General features: G+C 44.6%; 9 protein-coding genes across 9 annotated transcripts; 7 read left to right on the forward strand and 2 right to left on the reverse strand.

Annotated features, from left to right (window-relative positions):
- Positions 1-15: 15 nt before the first annotated feature.
- On the reverse strand, positions 16-2983 carry L203_100288 (uncharacterized protein; the record flags this gene model as incomplete). The annotated part of the gene is made up of 6 exons (XM_066209749.1): positions 16-141; positions 193-555; positions 606-1289; positions 1344-1819; positions 1868-2053; positions 2101-2983. The coding sequence occupies 6 exons, from the start codon at positions 2981-2983 to the stop codon at positions 16-18; spliced, it is 2718 nt and encodes a 905-aa protein (XP_066065846.1).
- Positions 2984-3152: 169 nt separating this feature from the next.
- Positions 3153-4210, forward strand: L203_100289 (uncharacterized protein; the record flags this gene model as incomplete). Its single annotated transcript, XM_066209750.1, has 8 exons — positions 3153-3238; positions 3287-3329; positions 3383-3445; positions 3500-3589; positions 3644-3796; positions 3847-3936; positions 4003-4087; positions 4158-4210. The coding sequence occupies 8 exons, from the start codon at positions 3153-3155 to the stop codon at positions 4208-4210; spliced, it is 663 nt and encodes a 220-aa protein (XP_066065847.1).
- Positions 4211-4536: 326 nt separating this feature from the next.
- L203_100290 (ATP-dependent protease La) lies at positions 4537-8264 on the forward strand (the record flags this gene model as incomplete). Its single annotated transcript, XM_066209751.1, has 8 exons — positions 4537-5749; positions 5796-6228; positions 6283-6615; positions 6668-6835; positions 6885-7170; positions 7218-7598; positions 7655-8015; positions 8071-8264. 8 exons carry the CDS (start codon positions 4537-4539, stop codon positions 8262-8264), a joined length of 3369 nt encoding a protein of 1122 aa, XP_066065848.1.
- A 324-nt stretch (positions 8265-8588) lies between these two features.
- On the forward strand, positions 8589-9562 carry L203_100291 (uncharacterized protein; the record flags this gene model as incomplete). Its single annotated transcript, XM_066209752.1, has 5 exons — positions 8589-8735; positions 8787-8921; positions 8971-9129; positions 9183-9393; positions 9441-9562. 5 exons carry the CDS (start codon positions 8589-8591, stop codon positions 9560-9562), a joined length of 774 nt encoding a protein of 257 aa, XP_066065849.1.
- A 268-nt stretch (positions 9563-9830) lies between these two features.
- L203_100292 (uncharacterized protein) lies at positions 9831-11668 on the forward strand (the record flags this gene model as incomplete). Its single annotated transcript, XM_066209753.1, has 8 exons — positions 9831-10009; positions 10056-10111; positions 10171-10249; positions 10296-10586; positions 10633-10887; positions 10935-10993; positions 11042-11484; positions 11534-11668. The coding sequence occupies 8 exons, from the start codon at positions 9831-9833 to the stop codon at positions 11666-11668; spliced, it is 1497 nt and encodes a 498-aa protein (XP_066065850.1).
- Positions 11669-13718: 2050 nt separating this feature from the next.
- Positions 13719-16803, forward strand: L203_100293 (uncharacterized protein; the record flags this gene model as incomplete). The annotated part of the gene is made up of 8 exons (XM_066209754.1): positions 13719-13752; positions 13804-13991; positions 14045-14203; positions 14251-14678; positions 14728-15040; positions 15087-15684; positions 15735-16417; positions 16471-16803. 8 exons carry the CDS (start codon positions 13719-13721, stop codon positions 16801-16803), a joined length of 2736 nt encoding a protein of 911 aa, XP_066065851.1.
- Positions 16804-17125: 322 nt separating this feature from the next.
- L203_100294 (uncharacterized protein) lies at positions 17126-21034 on the forward strand (the record flags this gene model as incomplete). The annotated part of the gene is made up of 5 exons (XM_066209755.1): positions 17126-17296; positions 17346-18891; positions 18977-20211; positions 20266-20568; positions 20621-21034. The coding sequence occupies 5 exons, from the start codon at positions 17126-17128 to the stop codon at positions 21032-21034; spliced, it is 3669 nt and encodes a 1222-aa protein (XP_066065852.1).
- A 958-nt stretch (positions 21035-21992) lies between these two features.
- On the forward strand, positions 21993-23851 carry L203_100295 (uncharacterized protein; the record flags this gene model as incomplete). The annotated part of the gene is made up of 4 exons (XM_066209756.1): positions 21993-22268; positions 22343-22654; positions 22700-22865; positions 22914-23851. The coding sequence occupies 4 exons, from the start codon at positions 21993-21995 to the stop codon at positions 23849-23851; spliced, it is 1692 nt and encodes a 563-aa protein (XP_066065853.1).
- A 403-nt stretch (positions 23852-24254) lies between these two features.
- Positions 24255-26000, reverse strand: L203_100296 (S-(hydroxymethyl)glutathione dehydrogenase; the record flags this gene model as incomplete). The annotated part of the gene is made up of 11 exons (XM_066209757.1): positions 24255-24308; positions 24359-24447; positions 24514-24700; positions 24750-24856; positions 24913-25204; positions 25256-25389; positions 25511-25656; positions 25709-25726; positions 25775-25847; positions 25898-25934; positions 25983-26000. The coding sequence occupies 11 exons, from the start codon at positions 25998-26000 to the stop codon at positions 24255-24257; spliced, it is 1155 nt and encodes a 384-aa protein (XP_066065854.1).

The following is a 26000-nucleotide window of genomic DNA, read 5'->3' on the forward strand; positions in this document are numbered from 1 at the left end:
TTCTGCATTTGTCCCTCAAACTGCTTGATTTAATCTCCTTAATTCTTGAGGTGTGAATCTCAGAATCACCGACATTACTCTGATGAGATTAGGTCTCATCTCTTTGTGCTCCAAAAACTGTAAAATGACGTTTCTTAGGTACTAGGGTCTTGATTTAGTCTTACCACGTAACGTCTGAAAGTCTGCACGTACTTCTAAGTTAAGTTCTTCTTCAGAATCCCTTCCCGCGTTCTCTAGTTCACTCCCTACTTCTATTGCCGCTGTCGTTCGTACACTTTCTAAGCTTTTCTTTTCCCCTATCAAGGGTGTCGCAGTCTCGCTGTTAACTGGTGGAGGACTCGTTACGCCATAATGTTCCTTTGCAGCCCAATAGCCTACTCCAGGGTTTCTTGATCGTTCCAAAAGCTGAACTGAGCTTTGTACCTTGCGCATCTCCTCACGTAACGTTTTATTTACTGATTTGAGATGAGTAATATGGGATTTGGATTCGTCAAGTTTAGATTGAAGAGCGGAGATGTTTGTTTGGAGCGAAGAGTGTTCTTCTCGAGCCGTACGCTGTGGCAAAGTCAGCCCAAGCTGGGAAAACTAAAATCAATGATACTTGCTTCAGATTCTGCAGCTACTGCTCTATCATTCTTAATTTCTTCCATCTTTGTCTTTATCCTAAGCATCTCAGCTTCTAAAGCTCTTGCCTTTGCCTCTCCCTCCTCAAGTCTTGTTTCTCTCTCTTCAATTTTCTTCATACTTTCAACATGTTCTTTCTCCTTCTCAACGATCATACGACGCATCTTTTCTAGCTCACGCACTCTTTCCGAAAGCTTGAGATTGAACTCTTCTTCTAAAGTGTTGCGCTCGGCTTCAAGGTGATGTAGACGTGTGCGCATGTCTAACAGCTTGGCTTCTGCCCGTAATTCCGATTCAGCTAAGAGACGTTGTATTTCTGCAGGGGAAGTCGTAGAAAATGAATTGCTTCGACTGGGTGATCTTGATCCACTTGTCTCCTCATTTGGTACACTCAAACTCAAACTAGCTTGCCCTCGCCCACCACCATGCTCTCTCAAATTTTCATCAAGTAATTCGCATCGCTCAGTTGTTTCTTTTAACTGAAACCTCAGCTCACGTGTATTGGTTTGCAAGTCGTCAATGTCCGCGCGAGCTTGGTCAATTTCAGCTTGCTTGATTTGAAATTGCGCATGCAATTGTTGCTTTTCAATGTTGAGTTCTTTAACAATGGATTCCAGACCAATGATCTTAGTATGCTTTTGAGAAAGCTCTTTAGCATGAGCAGCCTATACACATTTCGGTAAGTTTGCACGGAAGTTTCGGAAAGAAGAGTATCTAACTTTGGTTGTGATCGCCTCCAGCTCCCACGCACTTTTTTTCTCTTTAACATCTTTCTCCCATCTCTCTTTCACACCTTGTATTTCCCTCTCAAATCCTTTTCTCAATGCATTCACCTCTTTTTCTTTTTCAGCTTTTATACTCTCAACATTCTCTAAAACCTTAGTCCTCTCTGCTCTTTCAGAGGCACGATCCTTTTCAACTTCTTCTTTCTCCTTTTCAATCTTGACGAGTTTTAGACGAACTGTTTTAAGGAGTGAAATTGCTTTAGTGCGTTTCTCTTCTTCTTCCTTGGCGCTTGATTGGGCTTTGGAAAGTTCTGTTCGTAGTTGCGTAATGGTAGTTGAGTCATTGGTGGAAGAAGCAACCTTGGCTTGTGCTTCCGACAGCTCGGAACGCAGTTTTGAGATGATTTGTTGTTGGGAAGTTCCTTCTAGTCTATGAGTGTCGCGTAGTTCCTCCATCCTTGACTCTTGCACTGTACATCTATAAGCTATGTCCTTTTATTGACACCAAGTGAGCATACAAGCCATTTGATCCTGTAATCTCTTTATTTCACCCCCCATCATCTCAACTTTACCAACCACCATTCTGATCCATCCCTCCAGTGCTACTGGATCTTTGATGCCTGATTCTAATGGAGTAAGGGTCATGAAGATTTGGTTGGCAGAGTGTGTGGTTGCAAGAAGATTTGTAAATCGCTGTGAAAGATCTGTGACAGGTAAGTCATGTACTTAGAGGACGTGCCGACCGACACACCTTCATAGCGATGCTTCATGGTAATGGCTTGCTTTTCCACGTCGTTGGCATCGAGACCATCTTCACTCTCATTCTCTTCTCTTGGCTTTACCTTATTATCATCATTATTCACAATTTCAAATCTACTTGATGTCTTCTCTAGACTATCATCATTGAGGAAATCAACTTCATGAACAATCTCGCTTTCGTCAATAGATATTACTCCCAAGGGATCGTTTGTTGATAATGCTGATACTGGAGGCGATGGGGGTAAAGGTATTGATGAAGGGTCAACAGAGTCGACTAAATGCAATGGTGTTTGAGTATTGTGAATAGAGGTAGACGTCGAAGCTGCCAAACGAGATAGTGAAGACATTTGAGGCAGAGGGGACGCAGAACGGAAAGGTTCTTCAGAGTCAAGAGCAAAGCTGGATGGCTTCAATAAAGTAGGCACAGGTGATACCATCTCAGACTTCATTACAGTTGGTGACATGGTATCTTTCAATACTTCTCCCTTGGCAGTCACAGAGGAGGATAACTTTGAAGAGTCCTCTTGATCCTCTGGGAGCCGTCCAGAACGAAAGGATTTGCGTAAGCCTGAAAGTGCATTCTCTGCTAACTGGCTTGTAGGAGTATACGTATTTGACGCCGTACTTTTCGTTTGGAACACTTCTTGTGGGTTACTTGGTTTTTCTTCAGTTGATGGATCAACATCATTCACCACCGTCGCTTTCTGGGCTCCAAACGTATCAAGGCTACCCGTAGCTTTGTCGACCTTCTCCTTCAAAGCTTGATCTTGCGGTTGCTGATTGGCGTGCAGAGCGCGAGCGTGCAAGGACGAGCCTGCTGCCTCTAGAGAATCTACTGCTGCTTTGAGGCGGTCTTGGAGTGAGGACCCAAACATTTCTCCTCCTTACCAATCTCTTATATAAAAGTAAAATAGAAATGACCTATTGTTGAAAAGCGTAAAGTTGAGGGTTAGCGGACATCGCCGCTTTAATCTTTCTAACTTTTGGCCGGCGGGCTATTTGATTTCACAACTATACATATAATCAGTTATACCAGATATAACTATGGGATTATGGCAAAATACGCTTGTAAAGATGGGAATGGCTCAACCAGGCCCAAAGATAACGGACCAAGATAGGGCTGTATTAGAGCAAGTAGAACATTGAGCGGTCAGCTTGGTCAGAGCTGATTTATCTAGTCTAAAGCTACAAAGAGACAAGATGAAGCAGTATCAGAAGAGGGTAAGCTGTAACAGACGCAGACGAATGGCCGGATATCTAAGGTTTTGGTCCAGCTGCAAGTGGTTCTAGTTCAAGAAGAAGAGATTGCTCGGCAAGCACTCAAAATGGGCAACAAGGTATGGTGACCGCTGAAGAGGCATCTTTATCCTTGACGATCTGACGACGGACAGGCGCGAGCTCTTACTGCACTTCGCCAACGGAAATACCAAGAGCAGCTACTTACCAAGACAGACTCCCAGTTGATGACATTACAAGAACTTGTTTGTCTAAAATCCTCATCCGATCAAGTATTGGTCTAACCAGTTGACTCGTAGATCAGCACGATAGAGTTTACTCAAATACAAAATACCGTTCTACATGGGCTCAAGATAGGCGCCGACGTGCTCAAAGAATTACACAAGGAAATATCTTTAGAAAGGGTTGACCGGTTGATGGATCAGACACGGGAAGGGATTGAATACCAACGAGTCAGTTTTTGCTAAGTCTAGCATTAACAATCTAATATGCCATGACTTAGGAGATTGACGAGGCGCTCATGTCCAAAATGTCCCCAGAAGAGGAAGAAGCTGTCCAAGAGGAACTCGAACGACTACAACAGCAGGCCTTGGTCAGTATATGTTTTTATTATTATTCTACCCGTTAGCCAGAAATGTTGAACTCATCGTTTCTATAGCCATCTTTACCCCAAACAGAGACGTCTGTGGCTTTACCCAATGTTCCCTTAGAGGAACCCACTGTTGCAAAGCCAATAACACAAAGTATGTATACATGTCACATCTCTCAGAATGGTCATATAGTACTATAGTTGACCACTTCATTCATGTGCAGATTACAATCCTCGAGAGAAAGCCAGCGAAGAAGGAGTTCTCATGGCTGCATAATCTGACAAATCGTCAAGATGAATATGATATCAGACGTATTGTCTAGATTATCTTGTGTTGTACACTATTACATCATATATGCGCTTGATTTGCTTTCATTTGGAGAGCATAAATGAATGTATTAGAAAATATTTTGTAATGAAAATGTAAAGAGTTAATTTTGTTAGGTGGCTATGTAATGTTTTGGCTTAATCAGCGTCTACTTCCAGGCCCTCCACCTTTCTATGTTGCATCTACATTTCGCTCTTTGATTTTCTTTTTCTCTCTTTATTCTCTTCATCGTTTCCTTCAGTCTGGGAAAAAACTTCCCATAGACTCAGCTCAACATGATTTCTGTTCAAAGAGCTGCTGTTCGGTTAATTCCTCATCGTTCATTTCGGCCGACTCGACTTACACAAGCTCTCTCATCTTGCTTGACCGCTCATCCAAGCTCCAAGCCTGTTATTCATTATATATCCCTTTTGAACACCAATAATACAAACCTCAGGCTGTTACATAGCTCTGCTGCACGTTTTAAAGACAAGAGATGGCTCAACAACACGCCTATTGAAGGCGAAGGAGTTGAAGAGAAAGATGGAGAGGCTAAAGGAGCAAACGCTACTGGCAAGACCCCAGAAACATCAGATGCTGAGAGCTCCAAGGCTGCTGAAAAGCGTGCAGAAGCTCAAGCAAAATTCCAGTCTTTCAATTCGGATAGCATGAAAGCTAGCAGCTCTGGTTCTGATGCCGCTTCCTTCAACTCGACTTCTCCGCCTCCTTCCAATTCATCTGGCGGTGCTGGTGGCAACGGACCCAAAGACATTGCTAAGCCTATCATCCCTACGGTGTATCCGCAAGTCCTGGCTATTCCTATAACCCACCGACCGCTCTTTCCAGGCTTTTACAAAGCCGTCACTGTCCGTTCTCCACCTGTCATCAAGGCCATCCGAGAACTGCAGGCTCATGGCCAGCCTTATGTTGGCGCCTTCCTTCTCAAGGACTCAAATTCGGATTCGGATGTGGTGGAAAATGTTGATCAAGTCCATCCTGTTGGCGTTTTCTGTCAAATAACGAGTTGCTTTACTTCACACGAAGGCGAAGGTAAATCTGAGGCCCTAACAGCTGTTCTTTTTCCTCATAGGAGGATTAGAATTGATGAGCTTGTGAAGGTTTCTGGAAAGCAAGGCTCAAATGTTGTCAAGACATCGGCAGATGGGACGCAGGATGCTAAAACCGGAGAGGGAGAAGTGAAATCTTTTGAACCTGAAGTCCCCAGTGTAGAGAGTGTAAGGGAAGAACTGGGGACTGTTTCGAGCGGCCAAGGTAGCTCAGAGGAGGTTCAGGAAAACAAAGACGATCAGGCTGCATTGGGACAAAAGCCAGGATTTTCGCAGATTGGTTTTCTTCATCCGCTTCTCCCTCAAGTTTCATTGACTAATGTCACAAATGTTGGACTCGAAGCTTATGAGAAAGATTCTCAAATAATCAGGGCGATTATGAGCGAATTAATTTCTGTCTTCAAGGAGATTGCACAGTTGCAACCAATGTTTAGGGAGCAAGGTAAGTGTTGTCTTCAATTGCAAAGCCCGTTGCTGATTCCGCTCAGTGACAAGCTTTGCGATATCCAATACGTCCTCTCAGGTGTTTGATGAACCCGACAAGCTCGCAGATCTAGCAGCTGTGGTCTCCACCGCTGATGTTTCTGACCTTCAAGCTGTTCTTTCCTCCACTTCTATTGAAGATCGCCTTCAGCGTGCTCTTGTTCTTCTCAAAAAAGAACTCATCAACGCTCAACTCCAATTCAAGATTGCCCGCGACGTCGATACGAAAATTCAAAAGAGACAGCGCGAGTACTATCTCATGGAACAGCTAAAGGGGATCAAAAAGGAGTTGGGCATGGAGAGTGATGGTAAAGATAAGCTTGTGGAAGGTTTCAAAGAGAAGGCTGCAAAACTCGCAATGCCAGAAGGCGTCAGAAAGGTGTTTGATGAAGAATTAAATAAACTTGTGCACTTAGAACCGGCTGCGAGTGAATTCAAGTGAGCAACCTAATGGGAGATTTTCAGTTATGTATTGAACTGACCCTTTTACAGTGTTACGCGAAACTACATTGATTGGTTGACTCAAGTTCCTTGGGGTGTTCATACCCCTGAAAATTACTCCATCCCTCACGCTACTCGTGTTCTTGACGAAGATCACTATGGTCTCAAAGATGTCAAAGACCGAATCCTCGAGTTTATGGCCGTTGGCAAGTTGCGTGGGAGCGTAGAAGGAAAAATCTTGTGTCTTGTTGGCCCGCCCGGTGTAGGTAAAACGAGTATTGGAAAAAGTATCGCTCGAGCGCTGGGAAGGCAATTCTTCAGGTTCTCGGTCGGCGGTTTGTCAGATGTAGCAGAAATTAAAGGACATCGAAGGACTTATATTGGGTATTATGCCCTTTCTAATCTGCATAGATGTGATAACTGATGGGTGTTTTAGAGCTATGCCCGGAAAGCCTATCCAGGCGCTGAAAAAAGTCGCCACAGAGAATCCGCTCATCTTAATCGACGAAGTTGACAAAATAAGTAAAGCTTACAATGGAGACCCTGCAAGTGCATTATTAGAAATGCTTGACCCAGAGCAAAACAAGTCATTCTTGGATCATTAGTGTGTCTTTACATTATAACCCGTATATCGTCTATTAATAAAAGTTAAGCCTCGATGTCCCTATAGATCTCTCTCGCGTTCTCTTCGTGTGCACAGCCAACGTACTTGAAACTATCCCTGGACCTCTTTTGGACCGTATGGAAGTTCTTGAAGTGTCTGGCTATGTATCTGCAGAAAAGAAGAACATCGCAGAGAAATATCTCTCTCCTCAAGCAAAAGAAGCTTCGGGTTTGAAGGATGTGGATATTGAACTTGAGGATGGAACGATTGAGACACTTATCAGATACTACTGTCGAGAAAGTGGTGTGAGAAACTTGAAGAAGCATATCGACAAGGTGAGTTAATTTGTTGTCATTCAACAAGCATTAATTGCCATGCATAGATTTACCGCAAGGCAGCATATAGAATTGTTTCTGATCTCGGCGAAACCGGTCTTCCAGAACCTCCCTCCCCTCCAGTAGAAAGCAAGGTAGAGGCTCAACAACCCGATGTCAAACCTGCTTCTGAGTTTACATCAAATGATCCTTCATCAAGGACAGATGATGCAAACAAGGAGGCTGATGTGACTACGGTGCCGAGGAAACCTCTCAAAATCCCAAATAGCGTCCATATAAGAATAACCACGGATAATTTAAGAGATTATGTTGGGCCGCCTATATATCACAAAGACAGGCTCTATACGCACTCGCCGCCTGCTGGTGTTAGTACTGGTTTAGGATATTTGGGCAACGGATCAGGAGCTGTCATGCCCATCGAAGTAAACGTACGCCTTGCTATACTCTATCGTATGGCTAACCAGACTGACGCTGAACGCAACAGTCCATGCCGGGCAAAGGTAACCTACAACTTACCGGTAAACTAGGTGAAGTTATCCGCGAGTCTGCTCAAATTGCGTTATCTTGGGTCAAGGCCAACGCTTACTTGCTCGGTATCACTAAGTCTGAAGCTGAAGTTACTCTCAATGATCGAGATGTTCATTTACATATGCCTGAAGGCGGTATCGGCAAAGAAGGGCCATCAGCTGGTACTGCCATTTTGACCGCGTTTGTGTCACTATTTACAAAAACGAGAGTTGCTGGGGATGTAGCAATGACTGGTGAGATATCGTTGCTTGGTCAAGTATTGCCTGTCGGAGGATTAAAAGAAAAGATATTAGCGGCTCATAGAGCTGGAATACAAAGTAACTTCATTTCGTTCGTCTTTTGTATGGAATTGTGCTCATGTCTGTTGCGCAGAGTTGATTGTACCCGCTGCGTGCAAGCCTGATATTGACGAAAATGTCCCTGAATCCGTCAAGTCTGGTATCGAATTTGTGTTTGTTGAGGATGTCCACCAAGTATTGCATGAAGCTTTCCAAGATTCGGAAGCACAAGAAAGATGGAAGAAGACTTTACCTATGGAGAGAGAGCCAGAAAGAGAGAGACATTAGACTTGTGACCATCATTTCTTGGGCGTTTGAGTATGTGATTGGTTTTCAATCCATGTACGTTCACCCAGCTCAATTGTTGAGCTTGTACACTATATCCTCGATGATATCTACAAGATTTTAGCATTGTATTTTATAGAAAAAATTAAGCCAGCAAAAATTGGATTAATGCAACATCTTCAACTCAGAGAATCTCTCATCAACCGTAATTCGGCTATCTTTAGTAAGTAATTTTAGGCGAAGTTAGTCCTGACGGCTATTTAACACTACAATATATATGTTGCTTGTCGTTTTATTTTTAATCTTTTTTCATTTCTACTTTCCACAATGGTTTATCTCAATACATACACTCAACCCGAAGCAATTGTACTTTCAAATGATATTCACCTCAATACGCCTCCAGAGCAATACGACCTCAACTATACATTTGAGGTCGTCCAGCTCAAGTCTGACCGCGTTGAACTGAGACCATTTGTGGAAAGTATATGATAGATAGTATGGCGTATTGCTAACTCGCGGTTATAGCCCTCTTTACATGCAAAACTATACTTTGAAGCACTTAGGAAATACCCAGAAGTGCTGAGATGGTTGGGAATCAAGCCTTTTGAGAGCTTGAGTGACCTTTTGGTATGGATTGAGAGAAATATGCGATTACCTATTGTCAGTGTGTTTTTAAAATATATATATATTCAAGTTAGAGCGATTGCAGGATTCGATCCTCTATGCGATCTTTACTGAACCTTCCAGCTCTTCTGCCAAGGTTGATCCTGCAGACTATGTCTTTGCTGGCGTCATTGCCATGATCAACTCTAGCTATCCTGCTATGATTTGTGAACCAGGATACATCACTATCCTCCCTCCGTTTCACGTGAGAGCATTTATCAAATCTCTAGAGATACTCTCCAGCTAAAGCACCTTTAGAGAACACATGTCCAGACGCACGCCTCGGGCCTGATCATGCACCGTATCCTCGATCACCCATCTCAAGGGGGACTTGGTCTGAGGAGGGCACAATGGTTGACCACTAGTCTAAACACCGCTAGTCAAGCTGCCTCCAAAAGAATGGGTTTCAAGTTTGAAGGTGTGCTGAGATGCCAGAAAATTTTGCCTGTTGGGAAGGAAGGTGCAAGAGGTGAGCGATTGTTTTTCTTTCAATGGACAAACTGTGACAATCTTTAGATGGGCGACCAGGAGTCAGACAGGCAGAGTGTCCGGTCAGAGATGATTGGTATTCCTCTGTTACTTGGTATGAATGGGAGGAGGGTATTCGAGAACATGTCGACAAGCTTATGGCTCGATGAGCAGTCTCAAGCGATGATCCACGCTATGCATAAGAAGTATAAATGGATGCTGAGGAAGGGCATTTTTGATTTTCAGGTCTTACAAAGGGTGTCTGCAATGCAAGACGAGAGTGAAACACTGATACTGTCTATCCTTTCATTTATCGCAAAACACGATTTTCGCCTTGAACAGCGAGGCCTTGTCAATATTGTATCTGATGATGCACATCCAAATGAAATCGCTAGCTAATCAAAACTTAATGAAGGAGCTGACCTGATATTTTGAAGAATGTCTTATCTGCCTTACATCCCTCCAGCCAGTATCCAGCCACATGCCTACTATACCAACAATCTCTTTGCTGACAACTCGGGGCCTTCGCCCATATACACTCTATTGATCCTTGGACTAGTGATGTTTATGGCGGCCAATGCCATGCCAATGCTCGTACCTGCTGCTGATCGTGTCTGGTGAGTCTAGCAAGGCCAGCCCCAAGCATGGAGCTGAAGTAAGTAGGAATGTAGCCCCATTTTTTTTGCAATGGGGCTTCTTTATAGTCATCGTTGCTCTGAGTGGGTCGAATAATACCTTGACGGAGAAAGCTCAGATTCTAATGGGATGATTGGTATAGTGGCGCAGATGATAGGATTGGTACCCGGCGTTCCACAGCTTCACATAACATACATCCATATGACCATCGCGGTTCTATTGTAAGCATCATCTAATCACTGGTTGATATTCTCTGATATTTGACAGGTTCATAGTGACCTGGAATCAGATCATGCAGCCCTCTATCCCAGCGGCTGAGGAAAAAAAGTCCTCATCTTCGTCTTCGTCTAGAGAGACACCCAAAGAGGAGAAGAAGGAAGAGAAAAAGAAGGAAGAATCAAAGCCAGAGGAGCCGTCGCCATGGGACGATCTTCGTGCCCACCCTTCTGCTTTTTTAACAACGAGATTGAACAAGTTAATGCCATGGCCTTTTCCGATGGGAAAGGCTACAGCTGTGGGGAAGGAACTGTGGTGGGAAAAGGGAATGCCACTTCATGTGTATGTTTGTCATATTTCTTTTTTATGGATTCTGAAGATTTAATAGAGGCCATTTCAACAAACCTGACCCCGAACTGATGAAGGCAGCCCAAGAGGAAGAGAAAAAGAAAAAACAGGAGGAGGAAGCTAAGAAAAAGGCAAAAGAAAAGGAAAAAGAGAAAGAAAAGGAGAGAGCCAAAGAGAAAGAAAAGGCGATAGAAAAGGAAAAAACTGCGAAAGAGGCGGCTATTAGAGCAAAGGCAAAAGAAGAAGAAGCAAAAAGGGCGAAAGAATTGGAAAAAAAGAAGGCAGTGGAAGACAAGTGGGCTTGTTACAAAAGATTTGGTATTTTCGCTGATGATTTCCTAGACAAAGACAAAAGCTCTGGAGGACAAAGTATCTAGTGATGATTATTGGTATCAGCTTTGGTGAGTCAAGCCTCCTGGATGACAAAAACGCCTCTGACCACAACTAAGTGAACAAAATCCTGGGCTTTCTACTCCTCTTATTCTTCTCTCTCCAAATTGTATCTCAAGAATTGAACAAAGCTGTTCCACCACCTTCCCAACCCTCGTCCACACCTCAGCATTCTTCCTTGTCTTCATCTACTTCAGACTCATCAAGCAGTTCCAAGGAACCGTCAAGAGAAGATATTGAACGAGAAAAGATGGCTAGACTTAGAGCCATGAAGGAAAAGGAAGCAGCCGAAAAATCAAAATTGGAAAAGAGCTCGTCCTCATCTTCCTCCAAGCCCTCTTCCAGTTCAAGTTCTTCGCAAGAAAGTTCCAAATCTTCCTCCTCTTCGTCCAAATCAAAGGATTCGCCGATAGGAAGCGATGCTATCCGCAAAGCCGCTGGATCCACCACGGTGACCAAAGTGGACGCTGGAGAAGACAGCGGTCTCGGTGTTTTGTACAACGTAAGTTACCTCTTCCCATCCAGCCCTACACACATTAACCCGAATCCAGGTCGGGTTCGGAATGCACTATGTCACCAACCTAGATGCTGATGGAAAGAAACCCGAGATGCCTCCGATGCCTATACCGAGTACAGGGATGTCACATCCGTTGATGACTACCACGCATTGGCAGTATGCCAATTAGCCATAGTATTGCATGTATTTATGAGTCTCAAAAGGGGCATGATCCGTCGTGAGTAGAAGAAATGATGTGAATCTCTTGCTCTCCTCGGCTCTCCCATAGCCTCTGCTCTCACATTCTTTCTCGCTATTGTATACCACCGTATACAAATGAATTATAGACATGTTCACATTCGTACTTGTCAATCTCGACTCATACTTACCTGACCGAATATCCTAGGCACGATACAGAACCTTAATAAGATTATCTTATTAATGCCCGAGTTTGAAGAACGTAATGACAAATGGTCATTGACAACTACAAAGGTTTCATTTCCAGTCTGAATATTTCCAAGACCGTCAACCTCGAGCAGCTATATCATTCGCCAAGACTGTTTGGCTTATAGTCAAAAGTGCTGGTTCAGCTGTTCTGTCCACGTAAAACAGTCTCGTTGAAAAGTAGGCAAGCCTGCCCTCTCTGGACATAAACCTTGATTCGTCTACATTTTCTCGCCGCAAGTTTGTTGACAAGTCCCGTCTTGAGCGAGACCTTTCGAAACATTTGGGTAAAGATTCAGGCGCTGGTTAACGAGTCTGCATCTTTCAACCAAGGCCAGACTGTTACAGCTTTTTCGCTCAAGATTACTGTGTATGGTACCGGGCTGGTTGATGGTGCACAGTTTTTCAGCGTGACCGATCTAGAGGGTGATTGTCATGATTAAATACCAACAATTAAATAATACGATCCGGACCAGAAGGTCACAATGATGCAAGCGGAATTGCATCATCATTTGTTGGCTATATCCCCTGAAATACCCAGAGTATTACAGTGATTTGTTGTCCATTCGATATAAGGTTAGAGATCAAATATTAGCAGCCAAACAAGTTAAGGCATATAAGCTTATCGTGTCTTGGCTTAGGATTGCTTTCTATGGTGGAAAGGGTTCAGATAGGGCTAGTTTGTAAAGGAATGAATGGTTGATGATATATTGATCTTGAGACAGTTTCAAGCACCGTACGTCGGTGTTGACTGTGTTTTCTTACTTCATGGCTTGCCATCCGCGACATTTTATTCTATCGATCCATGAACTATCTTGAGCGATTTGATTTGGTCAGAGACTTGAAAATGCTTTTATGGCAGGGCTGCTTGACCTCGAAGCAAATGAGCAGATTTGATGTGTCTGATTATTCATCAAGCCGTTAGACAGTATTCCTTGTCATTTTTGGCTGGCTGTAGATGTGTAAGATTGTGTGCTTGACTAGCTTGGCGGATGGCACAACGATGTTTCCAGCCTCCAAGTTTTGTAGAGCTTTCGTCAGTTATAATGATTCGATTTCAATTTTAAGAGAGATCAGATTTGATCCAGGGAAGTTTTTGGCGATTGTAAAAGCAGTAAATAAAAATATTCTTCTTGTAGCCCGACGGATAAGACCATTCTTGCAGCTATATATCGGATTGTGAACGGGTTGACTCTGGCTTTGCTCGATATTTCTTCACAGGTTGCAGCGGGATTACTCATAAGCAACACGACTCATCTGGTCTGTTGATAGAACAGAGTAATCATGTCAGGCCTCTGGAGACTGTGAGAGTGCGACTGCTTCATCCCACAGGCAACTAATCCTTGGACTGCCATGGGCATATCGGGCTCTTTGGCAATTTTGAGCATACAACATACGCTTGTGGACAATTCGTATAGTGTATTGAACACCAGTGCCAGCAGGTATGTTTTTGTTCAACAATGTATCAATGCAAAGTAGTGAGATGAATGTTGAAAATGAGATAAAATAATTTAAACAAGAAAATTAGAAACATATTAAAGTATTTGAATGGCGATAGATTGATGATACTCAAACTTGGCAGATAAAGTAACTAAAAGTGGACATGTCCGCTTTGCCACGTGCGATCGTCAAGTGCCACTCTAAAATTAACTCCGCTATCTGTGAGATCGCGTCGTGCTGGCTGTTTTATAGTCCAATATTAAATAAGTAGTAAATATATAATTATATCACGAATAAATTGGTAAATAAGCAGTCCAGTCAACCACGTTCATTTACATTTCCATCTGCTACCGGTCATGTCGTTCAAAAAGGACGAAGAAGGTGGGATGTGTGAGTAGGAATGGGAAAGAAAAAAGACTGTAAACCTGACCAAAGACGCAGCATTCTACCATGACAAGTCGACAGTCATCCAGGAAGCAAGAGTTTTCAACGAGTCGCCAATCTCTCCAAGAAAATGCAGAGCACTTTTAACCAGGATTGTGTATCTGCTCTATATTGGAGAGACATTCTCGACACAGGAAGCGACTACCTTGTTCTTTGGCGTCACAAAGCTCTTTCAGCATAAGGATGTGCGTGTTTGAATATTTGGATCGACAACGCCAAAGTTACTGATCAATTATAGAGTGCACTGCGACAAATGGTTTATCTTGTCATCAAAGAGCTCTCAACCATCGCAGATGATGTCATTATGGTCACTTCGTCTATCATGAAGGATATGCAACCGAATCTTGAAGTGGTGTATCGACCAAATGCCATTCGAGCTTTGGCGCGAATTATCGACGCGAGTTGAACTAGCTTTCTTTGAAGAAGTGCTGACTTAGAGATTAGGCCCAATCTGTACAATCTGTTGAGAGATTTTTCAAGTCTGCCCTGGTGGATCGCTTCCCATCCATATCATCAGCATCTTTAATCTCGTCTTATCATCTCTTCCCACTTTCTCCCACAATCATCAAACGCTGGTCCAACGAAGCTCAAGAAGCTGTCAACGCCAAGTCTGTTGCTTCCTACTCTTCATCATCTGCTTACTTTAATAATGGCAGTAGCGGAGGTTATCAAGCTGTGGCGAGTAGCAGTTATATCATGCAATACCATGCGTTGGGTCTGTTGTATTTGATAAGGGAAAAGGACAGGATGGCAATTACTAAAATGGTTCAGCAACTTGGCGTCGGAGGAAAAGGCAGTGGAATTGTTAGGAATCCAATGGCCGTTTGCATGCTGATTCGATTTGCGAGAAAGGTAATGGATGAGGATCCAAAGTAAGAATCTATCGCCAAAAATATGGAGCGTTTACTCACTTGTATACAGTGTCCGAAAACAAATGTTTGAATACCTTGAAACCCTCTTGCGACACAAATCCGAGATGGTCAATATTGAGGCTGCTCGCGCTATCTGCGAAATGAAGGATGTCCAACCCGGTGATCTCTACAAGACTGTTGCAGTTCTACAACTCTTCTTGAGCTCTCCTAAGCCTGTCATCAAGTTTGCTGCTGTCAAGACTCTTGCCAAGCTAGCTCAGACCCTTCCTCGAAGTGTCGCTGCTGTTAACGTTGAGATGGAGAACTTGATTACAGATTCTAATCGAAGTATTGCTATTTATGCCATCACTACCCTTCTAAAAGTACGTCTTCTGCACATCCAAAATGACTCTATACTAATATGCGCAGACCGGAAACGAGGCCTCTGTTGACCGTCTCATGAAACAAATATCTTCTTTTATGGCCGATATCACTGATGAATTCAAGATCATTGTTGTTGATGCTATCCGCTCTTTATGTCTCAAGTTTCCAGGCAAGCAAGCAATAATGCTGGCCTTTCTTTCAGGCGTCTTACGAGACGAAGGCGGATATGATTTTAAACATGCTGTTGTGGAAGCTATATTTGATATGATCAAGTTCATCCAAGATTCGAGGGATGCAGCGCTTGCTCATCTTTGCGAGTTTATCGAAGATTGCGAGTTTACGAAACTTTCCGTCAGAATTCTTCATCTTCTTGGTATCGAGGGTCCAAGGACAAAGAATCCTACAAAGTTTATCCGATACATCTACAATCGTGTTGTTCTTGAGAATGCTGTGGTTCGTGCTGCCGCTGTGAGCTCGTTAGCCAAGTTCGGAGCTTGTGTAGAAGACAAGAATGTCATGAAGAGTGTTAATGTGTTGCTCAGGAGATGTTTGGATGATGTGGACGATGAGGTTCGGGACAGAGCTGCCATGTACATTAGGGTCCTGGAAGAAAAAAGTCTGGCAGATGTTCTCGTTAAGGATGGTTCGTTTCTCCTGCATAGCACCTAGATCTTTGCTGATTACAGAGCATAGAGGCCCAGTTTTCATTAGCTACCCTTGAGGAGCAACTTGTTTCTTATGTTAATGATGACTCTCAACATCCCACGCCTTTTAACATCTCCTCCGTCCCCAAAGTCAGCAAGGAACAAGCACAAGCCGAAGTTGCTCAGTCTCGACCTTCTGTCTTGGATATTGCCGGCCCTTCTTCTGTTCCTGTCCCATCTACGCCTATTCCTTCTGCTAGTGAACCCCCATCTTCCTATGCTTCTCAACTTGCGGCCATTCCAGAATTTGAGTCTTATGGATCCGTTCTCAAATCTTCTCCCAAACCTGTAGAGTTGACAGAAAGCGAGACAGAATACGTTGTCAGCGCCGTTAAACATATCTTCAAGTCGCACATTGTATTCCAATTCAATGTCACAAATACCATACCTGATACCGTTCTTGAACAAGTAGTCGTCATCATGTCTCCATCGAGTCCGGCTGGTTTGACGGAAGACTTTATAATTCCAGTGGATTCTCTAATGGCTGAGTCTGGACAGGGACAAGTATATGTGTCCTTCTCTAGGGACGATGAAGCCGAGTACCAGGTTGGAAGTTTTGGCTGTACAGTGAAATTTGTCTCAAAAGAAATGGATCCTTCTAGTGGACGACCAGAAGAGGAAGGCTATGACGACGAATATCAAATTGAGGAGGTTGATCTCGGCGCAGCTGACGTTAGTTTTTTTTCAATTGCTTTTGATTGTTGGATTACTGACGATATAAATAGTATATTATCCCTTCATACGTCAATTTTGCATCTGAATGGGACAAGCTTGAATCAGCGCCATCTACCACTGAGACATTTGCCCTCTCTTCATCTTCATCTCTTAAAGAAGCGTGTACATCACTTATCGAAGTCCTTGGTATGCTTCCCCTTGGTGGAACAGAAATGCCCACATCATCCTCTGTTCATACATTACATCTTGCAGGCTTGCTGGATGGACAAAAAGTCTTGGGACGCTGTAGAATGACTTATGCCCCCGGATCAGGTGTCACCCTGGAATTGAGCGTGAGAGCAGAGAAGGAAGAAGCTGCCAAATTGGTCATGGCTGCTATCTAAAGAAGAGCTCCGAGAATATTCCTGACCATCAAGCCGAAAAGTTGTGTTGGCGTGGTCAGAGCGCGCCGCTGTATCTACAAAAAGAATACTCGGAAACGAAAATGCATGACCTCGTCATCTTGTTTTATTGCTGTAGACAAATCAGAATTAAACCATGTATTGGGAAGCATATTAATCAATTTGAATCCATTAGAAAAAAAAGGCTAATTAGAATAATTCTACTCTCAAATAAAAAAGTCCTTTTTTTCAAATTTATCTTTTCATTCATTCTTTTTCATTTCTTTTTCATTTCTTTTTCATTATACCCATTTCTTTGAACAAAATGAACCACCACTTGACGGGCCATGGATTGCCTGGTAAGCCATATACCCAAGGTTCAGCTCCGCCCCTTCCAGCAGGACCTCCGCCAGCACAATCACAGCAAACAAACACGTATGGGCAGACTCCCGAACAAGCTGCTGCTCATGCCGCTGCCTGGGCTGCATATTATCAGGTTAGACAATTTAACGCTGGAAGCATACTGGGCTGATGGAAAAGAACAGTCTCAAGGGGCATCCCAACAAACGACTTATACCGGCCTACCTACAACAGCACAGCCGACAACAGGAGCCACTCCCACAGTGAACAACCCCTATGCAAATTACGGTTATGGTCCCAACGCTCAACATGCGAAACCTGCTCCATCTCGACCACCACAAGGCTATCGGCCGCCTCCTAATACGCAAGCCTATACTACAACTGCGACGCAGCCTACTCTAGGATATCAGCAGCCTCAACAACCCCAACCTTATGGGCAACAGCAATATCCACAGGGATTTCAAGCCCCCTACCAGCCGGCAGGAGCTCCTGCCGCTCCCCAGGTAAATCAAGGATATACATGGAATCAGACACAGCAACCAGGTCATCGACCACCTCAGCAGCCTGTCCAGCCTCAGACCTATCCCAATTATACACCCCAAACAGCACCATATTACGGGCAACAAGCGGCACAATACACCCCTTCTCCTCAACAAGGCAACTATCGCCCACCTGCAGGTCCTGTGACCACGGCGCCAGGCCATTCTTCACCTTTCCGTCCACCCAATCCTATGCAAAACCGCCCGATTCGCCCACCATCCAGTCAGACGGGCCTTGCTGGTAGCTCAGGTCAAGGAAGTGGAGGCTTTCCGCCAGCGAAAAGGCCTAGATTTGATGGCCCAGGTGGTAATAATCAGAACCGAATGAATAACAATGTCCGTCCCCCTCCAAGTGTCGGCACAGGCTCTGGGTTCAATGCTCCTTCCGGTCCAGGTGGGAATCGCAATGTGAGTGTTCGAGGTCCGCCAGTTAGTCGTCCGCCAATTCGTATGGGTGGTGGACCGTCTCCTGTAATGAACTTTTCCTCTGGATTTGGTGGTAACAAGGGGCCTGTCTCGATGCGTGGTCTTGATCGTGCGACAAGAGGCCGAGGGGGTGGACCCACGAATGCTCCCCGTGGTCCAGCTAACATGCGTCGTCCCGATTCCTCTTTCAACGCCCCCCATGGTCCTAGTCAATACGGCAAAAGCGCTGGGAAAGAGGGCAAGAAAGATGTTGTGAACAAGAAAAGAAACCAAAAGGAGATTAAAGGGAACATGACAGATTTCAGGATTATTGGTGTTGAACTTGGTGGTCTCGGATGGAGCTGGGGAATTGTGAATGGCAAGATCCCTGCATTAGATGAAAAGGCGGATGATGTTTTACCTCAGAATGATGCCCTTGTCGATGATGAGAAGACTGAGATTGCAAAGACTGATACTGAAAATGGCAATATTGAGAAAGTAGAGAGCGAACAGCCTGCGCCAGAAGATGTTCAGGGAGATCTGCAAGTAAGTGAGGTGAAGATCGAGCTTCGAGATGAGGTAGAGGCTCAATCTAAGCCTGCTTTTGCCGAAGACGAGTCCAAGGACAACGTTATTGCCAAAGCTGAGCCAGATTATCAACCTGAGTCTACCGAGCTCACCGAAGATGCCTCTGCTTCTACAGCTGCCTTTGAGGTGGCTGCATCAGAAGCAATCGAAGAGAAGGAGAAACGTGGCGAAAAACGCAAAGCCAAGTCTCCCGATGCTGGTGTGTCTGCTCTTTTCATGTTTTGTCTTTCTTTTCTAACTCTTTCTTGTTTCCAACTTTTTTTTCTGTGCTTGTCAATCCTTAGAAGACGAGTCGCATCCTCAGAAACGCGCTGCATATCTCCTTACGCACAAAAAACCTAACCCTTCGGCCAACTCCAATGTTTCTGACCTACTAGGTTCTGCTGGGCTGTTAGCCAAGTATGAGAGCAACTCGAATCGCTTCCGTATTTACTTTGACTCTCCTCCAGAATTAGACAGGGCTCCTAAGGCTGCGAAAAAAGCTGCTAATGCAGCCGCCCAAGGAGAGAAGTCAAATGGGAAGAGATGGAGAAGAGATAGCACAGTTAGTGTGGTTCTGGAGAAGAGTGGGAAAGTTGCGGTGCCGGGATCCTCTAATTCAGCCAAACATGATAACGAAGGTGGCGACGAGATTGAGGCTGAAGTCGAAGCCACGGCCGAAGGCGAGGGTCAAACAGAGCTTGAAACGGAGATATCAGTTGTCGAGAGGAATGACAGTAATACTCAAGATAACGATCGTTCTCAACAGGCTCCGGCCGAAATTGAGCAAGTAGAAGCTGATGACCAGGCAGGGGTGGAACACACTTTAGGCGAAGGCTGTGAAGATGAGTGTCAGCAAAATCACCCTGCTGAGGCTCCCGAAAATGCTGCTATTTTCGACTCAAGTGATGGCACCGTAAACAAGCATGAGAATGAGCAAACTGACATTGAACCGACTAAAACCAAAGAGATTGACGATCTAGCTGAGGTTGGGGACGTGTCTATGAGGACAGACACTGGTCCTGCAGAAGCAATTGAATCTGCAGACACGGGACCCGTAGTCCCGAATGATCAACCTGTTGCGGCAGTGAACGAATTGGCTTCAATTGTTAATGAAATGCCAACACAAGAGACTGACGGCAATGTTGAAGGTCAACAATCTGATTCAGAACACAACCCTGCGTCCACCACTGCCGCCACCGCCATTCTCACCGAATCAGCTGCTAACACAATATCCGCATACAGGACTCGCTCTCGTCGACACTCTTCCGTTTCCACTTCTTCAGAACATCCATTGCAGAGCCATGCTACCCACTCCTACCTAGATAAAGGCCTCGGAAACGGAACAGAAGAAGCGAGCTGGAATAGGATTTCAATCGTCTGGGAGGAGAGTTTGAGAAGATTGTGTCTTGATGTGGATGTAGTTGAACGAGTCAAGATGTGGAGGAAAGAAGGAAAAATTGAAGTTCATCTGAAACCAATAGTCGGCAAAGATGACGAAAAGGAGACAGGAATCAAAAATTTGCCTAAAGGCATACTTGTAAGCCAAGCTTTCCACTGGTTTATCCAACGTACTGGCTGATCATTGTATTAGCTAGAGGTATTCGACCAAACTGAACAGCAATTTGTGCCCTATACGGCAGAACGGCTTGCCGAAATACATTCCTCGCCATCCCCAGATCAAACGCTCCCTCCCTTGCACCTTGTCTCTCCTAATTTAGACGCCGACGGTTCTCCTCTGACGGTAACAGTCTTCCTCAACCGAAAAAGCCCTCTCAGCGAGCCAAAGTGGGTTAAAAACAACCAGGCCGATGCATGGCTATATGAACAATTTGAAAGTCGCAAAGGTGTGGATGCAGGGTGGAGAGGAAAATTGGAGGTTATGGATCCCGATCCTGTACGTCTTCTAGTATATCACGCAATGTTGATCCATACTGATTGAGTTGCAGGCACCTACTTTACAAAGCATACTGGATAATTGGGCGTCAAATTGTACCCTTGGCACTCCATCCTCTCGACGTGCTTTCATTTCTTCATTAGCCTCATCTCCTAATGATTTGCTTGAGATCCTTCTTCGTCTCACCCGGGGCGAGCGCAATCCAGCGCTTGGCTCTACCTCCTCATTTGGGCCGTTTGCCGCTCTCATCAAGCCAGATTCTCCATTTGCATCTCACCAGACACATGTTTCATTGGCAATTTTGGCAATGTACAGGTTGACGACTGATTATGCGCAAAAAGCAGGGGACAGTGTTGAAACTGTTGATGAAAAGATTGGAGACATTATCAAAAGTTTACCTGTCATGTTAATTACAAAGAGTCTAGACGGGCTGTTCAAGGAATGGCAGGGTGGAGACGGCAAATAAATGTGGTCATAGATGTTGTGTTTTCAAACGGAAACTGGCATCATCTTAGAACGAAAACATCATTTTTGATGACTCTTGTAATGGCTCATCTTCCAATTTTATGCATCTCTTTGTTTTGTTGGGTATTCCAGAATCTTATTTCAACACATTTGGACGATGCATGATAGGCAACAAAAGATCACCATATCAAGGACAATTCTAAGCCTCTTCGCGCGATGTATTACCGTCACGGCAGAATTGTTGACGCTTCAAAACTATCTTAGCATATGTTGGAGGCTCAAATCCGGGTTGTGAGTTTGATGTTAACTATTGCTCAAGAGACGTCTTTTGTTTTTGCAGGTTTGGAACAAATACAAAAGAAAGATTCACTTGCGAACTTAATTATATACGGTGAAGGATTATATTTATCCCACCATTTAAAAGTCAGAGAACTTGCCAGGTTACGGTGTTTCGGCGTTTCGGCGTTTCAGGAGACTTTGGCAGTCAAGACACATCATCGAATGCGTAGGCTTTCTTTGTTCGCATCGTTTCTTTCCTTTTCTCTTTCATGTTTTGTAATTTCAATAATTTTCTTCGTGTTCTTTTCTGTTAAAAAACGGCCAAGCTGTAACAGTTGTCCTATCGGGCCACAAGCCCTCAAGGAGTCGTTCTCTTAACTCTCACTGCCACTATCAAGATATTATATCGTAAGTCTTGTTTTCCTAGGGATATGTAGCCTTGTCCTCTTCTTCGCATGATTATACCAGAAGTCGCGACTAATCTTTACTTGTGCTTTCTCGAATGGAGAGTCCTTACGGACGATCGTTTTCGAAGATTGAGCAAGGGGATTGCAACATGTGCAATTGACTTCATGCACCACCCTCTGATACTCGTCTTTTCCATCCAAATCTATCACCTTTTATCTTTTGAACTAGGCTGACTGGAATGGAAGACTAGAGGCGGTAATATTTCCACCGAGATGTCTCGTTACGATCCTATTCCCGATGGCCCGAGCTCGCCGACTGCTGTCACTACTCCGTCTCATTCTCGCCGCTCATCTTTTCACTCCATTCGCAACATAAGATTTTCCTCTCGACGCCCGACTTCAACCATCGTTCCTAATCCTCGTGAGATGGATGCTGCCTTTGATGGGCCTGACGTTGATGATGGTGATGAGGGTGAGACGCATGAGCTGATACATCGAGAAGAACACGAACGAAGTATGCCCGGAGATTATGATTTTGAGAGAGATTATGTGAGTAGGGGTCTACGCATGCATTCATATATACATTTGGCCATACTACAACTCATGCTGACAGCCCGGGGTAGACATTACCTCCACCATCTCCACCACCTTTTCAATCTTACTCTGCCTCTAATCCTGCACCAGGCAATACTCATGGTGTCATACCCACCTCAACACCAGCTAGGCCCGCCCATACTGCCAGGCATTTTCTAGGGGGGATATTACCAACATCTTTTTTGCCAAGGCAATCATCGCAAACGGGGTCCAGGGTGCTGGGAGGAGGAATGAGTGGTGTCTTTGATAACCTCGCCGCCAGGCCGGAGCAAACCTCTCGAGCACAAGGAGAGAGTGGGTTGGACTATATTCCAGAGGATGAACAGAAGGATGCGCCGCCAGTAAGTTTACTGTTCATATGGGAAAGAAAGACTAAAAGCTATCAGTCCTACCAATCTGCATTGCGAGATGCTGTACCGCCTTATTGGGATACCACAGTTGTACTTCCTTCTTCTAATTCCCCCTTTGGCCCTTTGTCGAGCTCCATTAGTGGCGATGAAGTTTTGATAGACGGAATGCCTAGCGGTAACTTCTTTGGATTTTTCTGGAATTGTTTGTGTCACGATATAACAAACTTGTTTTCAGCTGACAGGTGATTAGTGATTGTTTCTGTCTCCTTTCAATTTGTCGGGTTTCTTCTCACCTACGTTCTTCATACCACTCATGCTGCCAAATATGGTTCTCGTGCTGGTCTTGGTCTAACGCTCATACAAGTGGGACTCAACCTTCGATCCAAGGCAGAAGAACTCATCAAGTCTGGACATTTTCCTGCCCCAGTTTCCGATGATCCTTCAGACCCCCCTGGCAGCCAGACACTAACAGACGAGGGAATTGCTGAGAACGCTATTGAAGCCATGTGGGGACCAGGACAAAGTCCTTGGCCAGCAAGCTTTAAAGAACCGGGCACCGGAGACAATGGCCCTGTCACTATTGTCCACAATACCCATGAAGCCGAACTTTGGGCTCAAGCACACAATACTACTTTGACTGCCATGCTCGATCTTCCTTCGGCCGCTGAAGTAGGGAAGGCAAATGAATATTTTAGCTTTTTGTTAATGAGTGTTGGATGGTTTATCGTGTTAACCAGCGTCGGCGGTTGGTGGAGGGTCAAAAGATTTGAGCGAGGGCTGCGCACAGCACAAAGGGAAAGTGAAGAAGCCCAAGTTCAAGCTGCACAGAATAACCGAGAAGTTGACGAAGTGGAGGATATAGAACCTGGTATGGCTGAACTCAATGCCCCTCAGCACCATTCACCTCGGGAACTGGCGTACTATTTGCAACCATTCAGGCAAGCCTTAGCTGGAGCTCAGCATATTCGGGAGGGTTTTCTCGGGTTGCACGGCTCTCGATTAGGTGACATTGGTGGTAGGAGTTTGTTTGAGATGAGACGAGGGCAAGGACATACTGCCGTGTCTCATGACAGTGAAGGTACAACAGAATTATTTGATGCTAGTGGCTACGGATTGGAACCAATGGCGTCCGCTAGTGGTGAATCGCCAGGAGCAAATGCGAGACGGCAACGAGGTTTGTGGGGTTAATCATTGGACAATCTCGATATTGAAAAAGCGCGAAGAAAATCGTGTAGATAATAGATTACTTTTTTGTCTTGTTCTTATATGTAATTACCGCCCAGTACATACAAGGAGGGAATATTAGTTGTAAGCTAGATGTTGGATTAACTTTTATGCTATTCTCACAAGAAGTCAAGATAGTGCATATTGAAAATCCGTTTTGTTGTGACTATTTTATCTTATCTGCATTCTCCTGAGTTTCATCGACGAGTTGAATATACGCAAATGTTATATCAAGTTTTGCGCTGTCAATACTAGGAACTGCATGCATCGTATCAAACTGCCGCTTTTATACAGCAAAAACAAACTCCAAGAGCGTCCCCTTCAAAGACAACAACCCAAAAGCAATTCAAAAGCACACATTGGCAAGCTAAGGAGCCTCGTTGAAACCCATATCAACGACGCATCGAATGCAATCGCCTGCCTGTTCATCAATCAGCACGTGGACGAGAACAGATAAATAGCCAAACTCACGTGCATGTCCTCAAATCCCTTGTTGATGCCTGCAAGACTCTCATGGTGGGTGACAAACTGGTCAACCCAGAGTTTGCCCGCGAGGTAATCTGGCACATTGTTCAAGTCAGCGAAGCGCTCCAAGCAGTGTTTAGTATTTGAAAGGTAAAACACACCCTCGACGATACCAGGCAACTCGGTTCTGCCTTTCACGCCACCAAAAGCAGAACCTTTCCAGGTCCTGCCAGTGACAAGTTGGAATGGTCGAGTTGAAATTTCGGCGCCAGCAGGCGCGACACCAATGATATTGCAGACGCCCCAGCCCTTGTGACATGCTTCAAGAGCATTGCGCATGACTCCAACCTGTTCCGGTGAATTTTATTCAACTAAGGCAGGTACATTAAGGACGTACATTACCGGTACAGTCAAACGTAAAGTCAAGTCCACCGCCGGTTTGTTCGATGAGGTAATCGACGATAGACTGTCCTTCAGGAAGATCTTTGGGATTCACGAAATCGGCTAATCATTTCTCAGCACCAACGTCAAATGATAATTCATTTAAAAGAAAAACTCGCTGGCACCGAATTTTTCAGCCCATTCCTTCTTTTTTGGATTCGTGTCGATAGCAAAGATTCTCTTGACTTTTTTCTCCCTTGCGCCTTGCAATACACTGAGACCGACACATCCAACACCAAAGACGGCAACGTTGTCAGTGCCCTCAATGTTGGGGGTCTTGGTAGCAGCGCCATAACCAGTGGTGATACCACATCCGAGGAGACAAGACGTCTTGAGAGGAGCAGAAGGATTAATGGCAACAATAGAGAACTTAGATACGACCGTGTACTGTGAAAAGGTGGAACAGCCCATCTAAAAAACGTTCAATTACGACCAAACCAAGTGATCCAAACATTTACGTACAAAGTGAAGAATATCTTGACCTTTGCACTTGAAGCGGGATGTGCCATCCGGCATGACGCCTTTGCCTTGAGTCGCTCTTACCCGACCACAAAGGTTAGTTTTCCCAGACTTGCAAAACTTGCACTCTCGACATTCTGCTCTTCATCAGCCTCTCCATTTTCGTGCTCGTTCGCTTCAAACACCTCACGCCTTCATTAAACACCCAAAATGATAGCTCGCCCTCGCGCTCATCATTACCGAGGAAAGCATACATACCAGCGGTGTACAAAGGTACGACATGGTCGCCGATCTTAACATTGTCCACACCTGCACCAACACTCTCAACGATACCACCACCCTCATGTCCAAGAATCACCGGGAAAGCTCCTTCGGGGTCAGATCCAGAGAGAGTGTAAGCATCGCTGTACCAACGGCCAGACATTAATAATCGCTCGCGAGTGGTATCCTACTCACGTATGACAAAGGCCAGTGCTAGAATAAATGTGAGCGATAGAATGCTGTAGAGCAATGTAGACCAACTATAGAATCTTGACTCGCACTTCTCCCTCCTTAGGAGAAGCAACCTCAACAGTCTCAATGGAAAGAGGCTTGCCTTTGCGCGTATCAATCACTTGTGTCCTGCTGCTGTAATCTTAAACTCACCAGCTTCCCAGGCAATAGCAGCTTTGCAAACGATGGTCTAAATTACCGGTCAGAACTGGTCTCAAGCTATCCTATGCCCAAATACCTTGCCCTCTGTAGACAT

The sequence above is a fragment of the Cryptococcus depauperatus genome, chromosome 1 (assembly GCF_001720195.1).
Source record: "Cryptococcus depauperatus CBS 7841 chromosome 1, complete sequence".
Taxonomy (NCBI): Eukaryota; Fungi; Basidiomycota; class Tremellomycetes; order Tremellales; family Cryptococcaceae; genus Cryptococcus; species Cryptococcus depauperatus.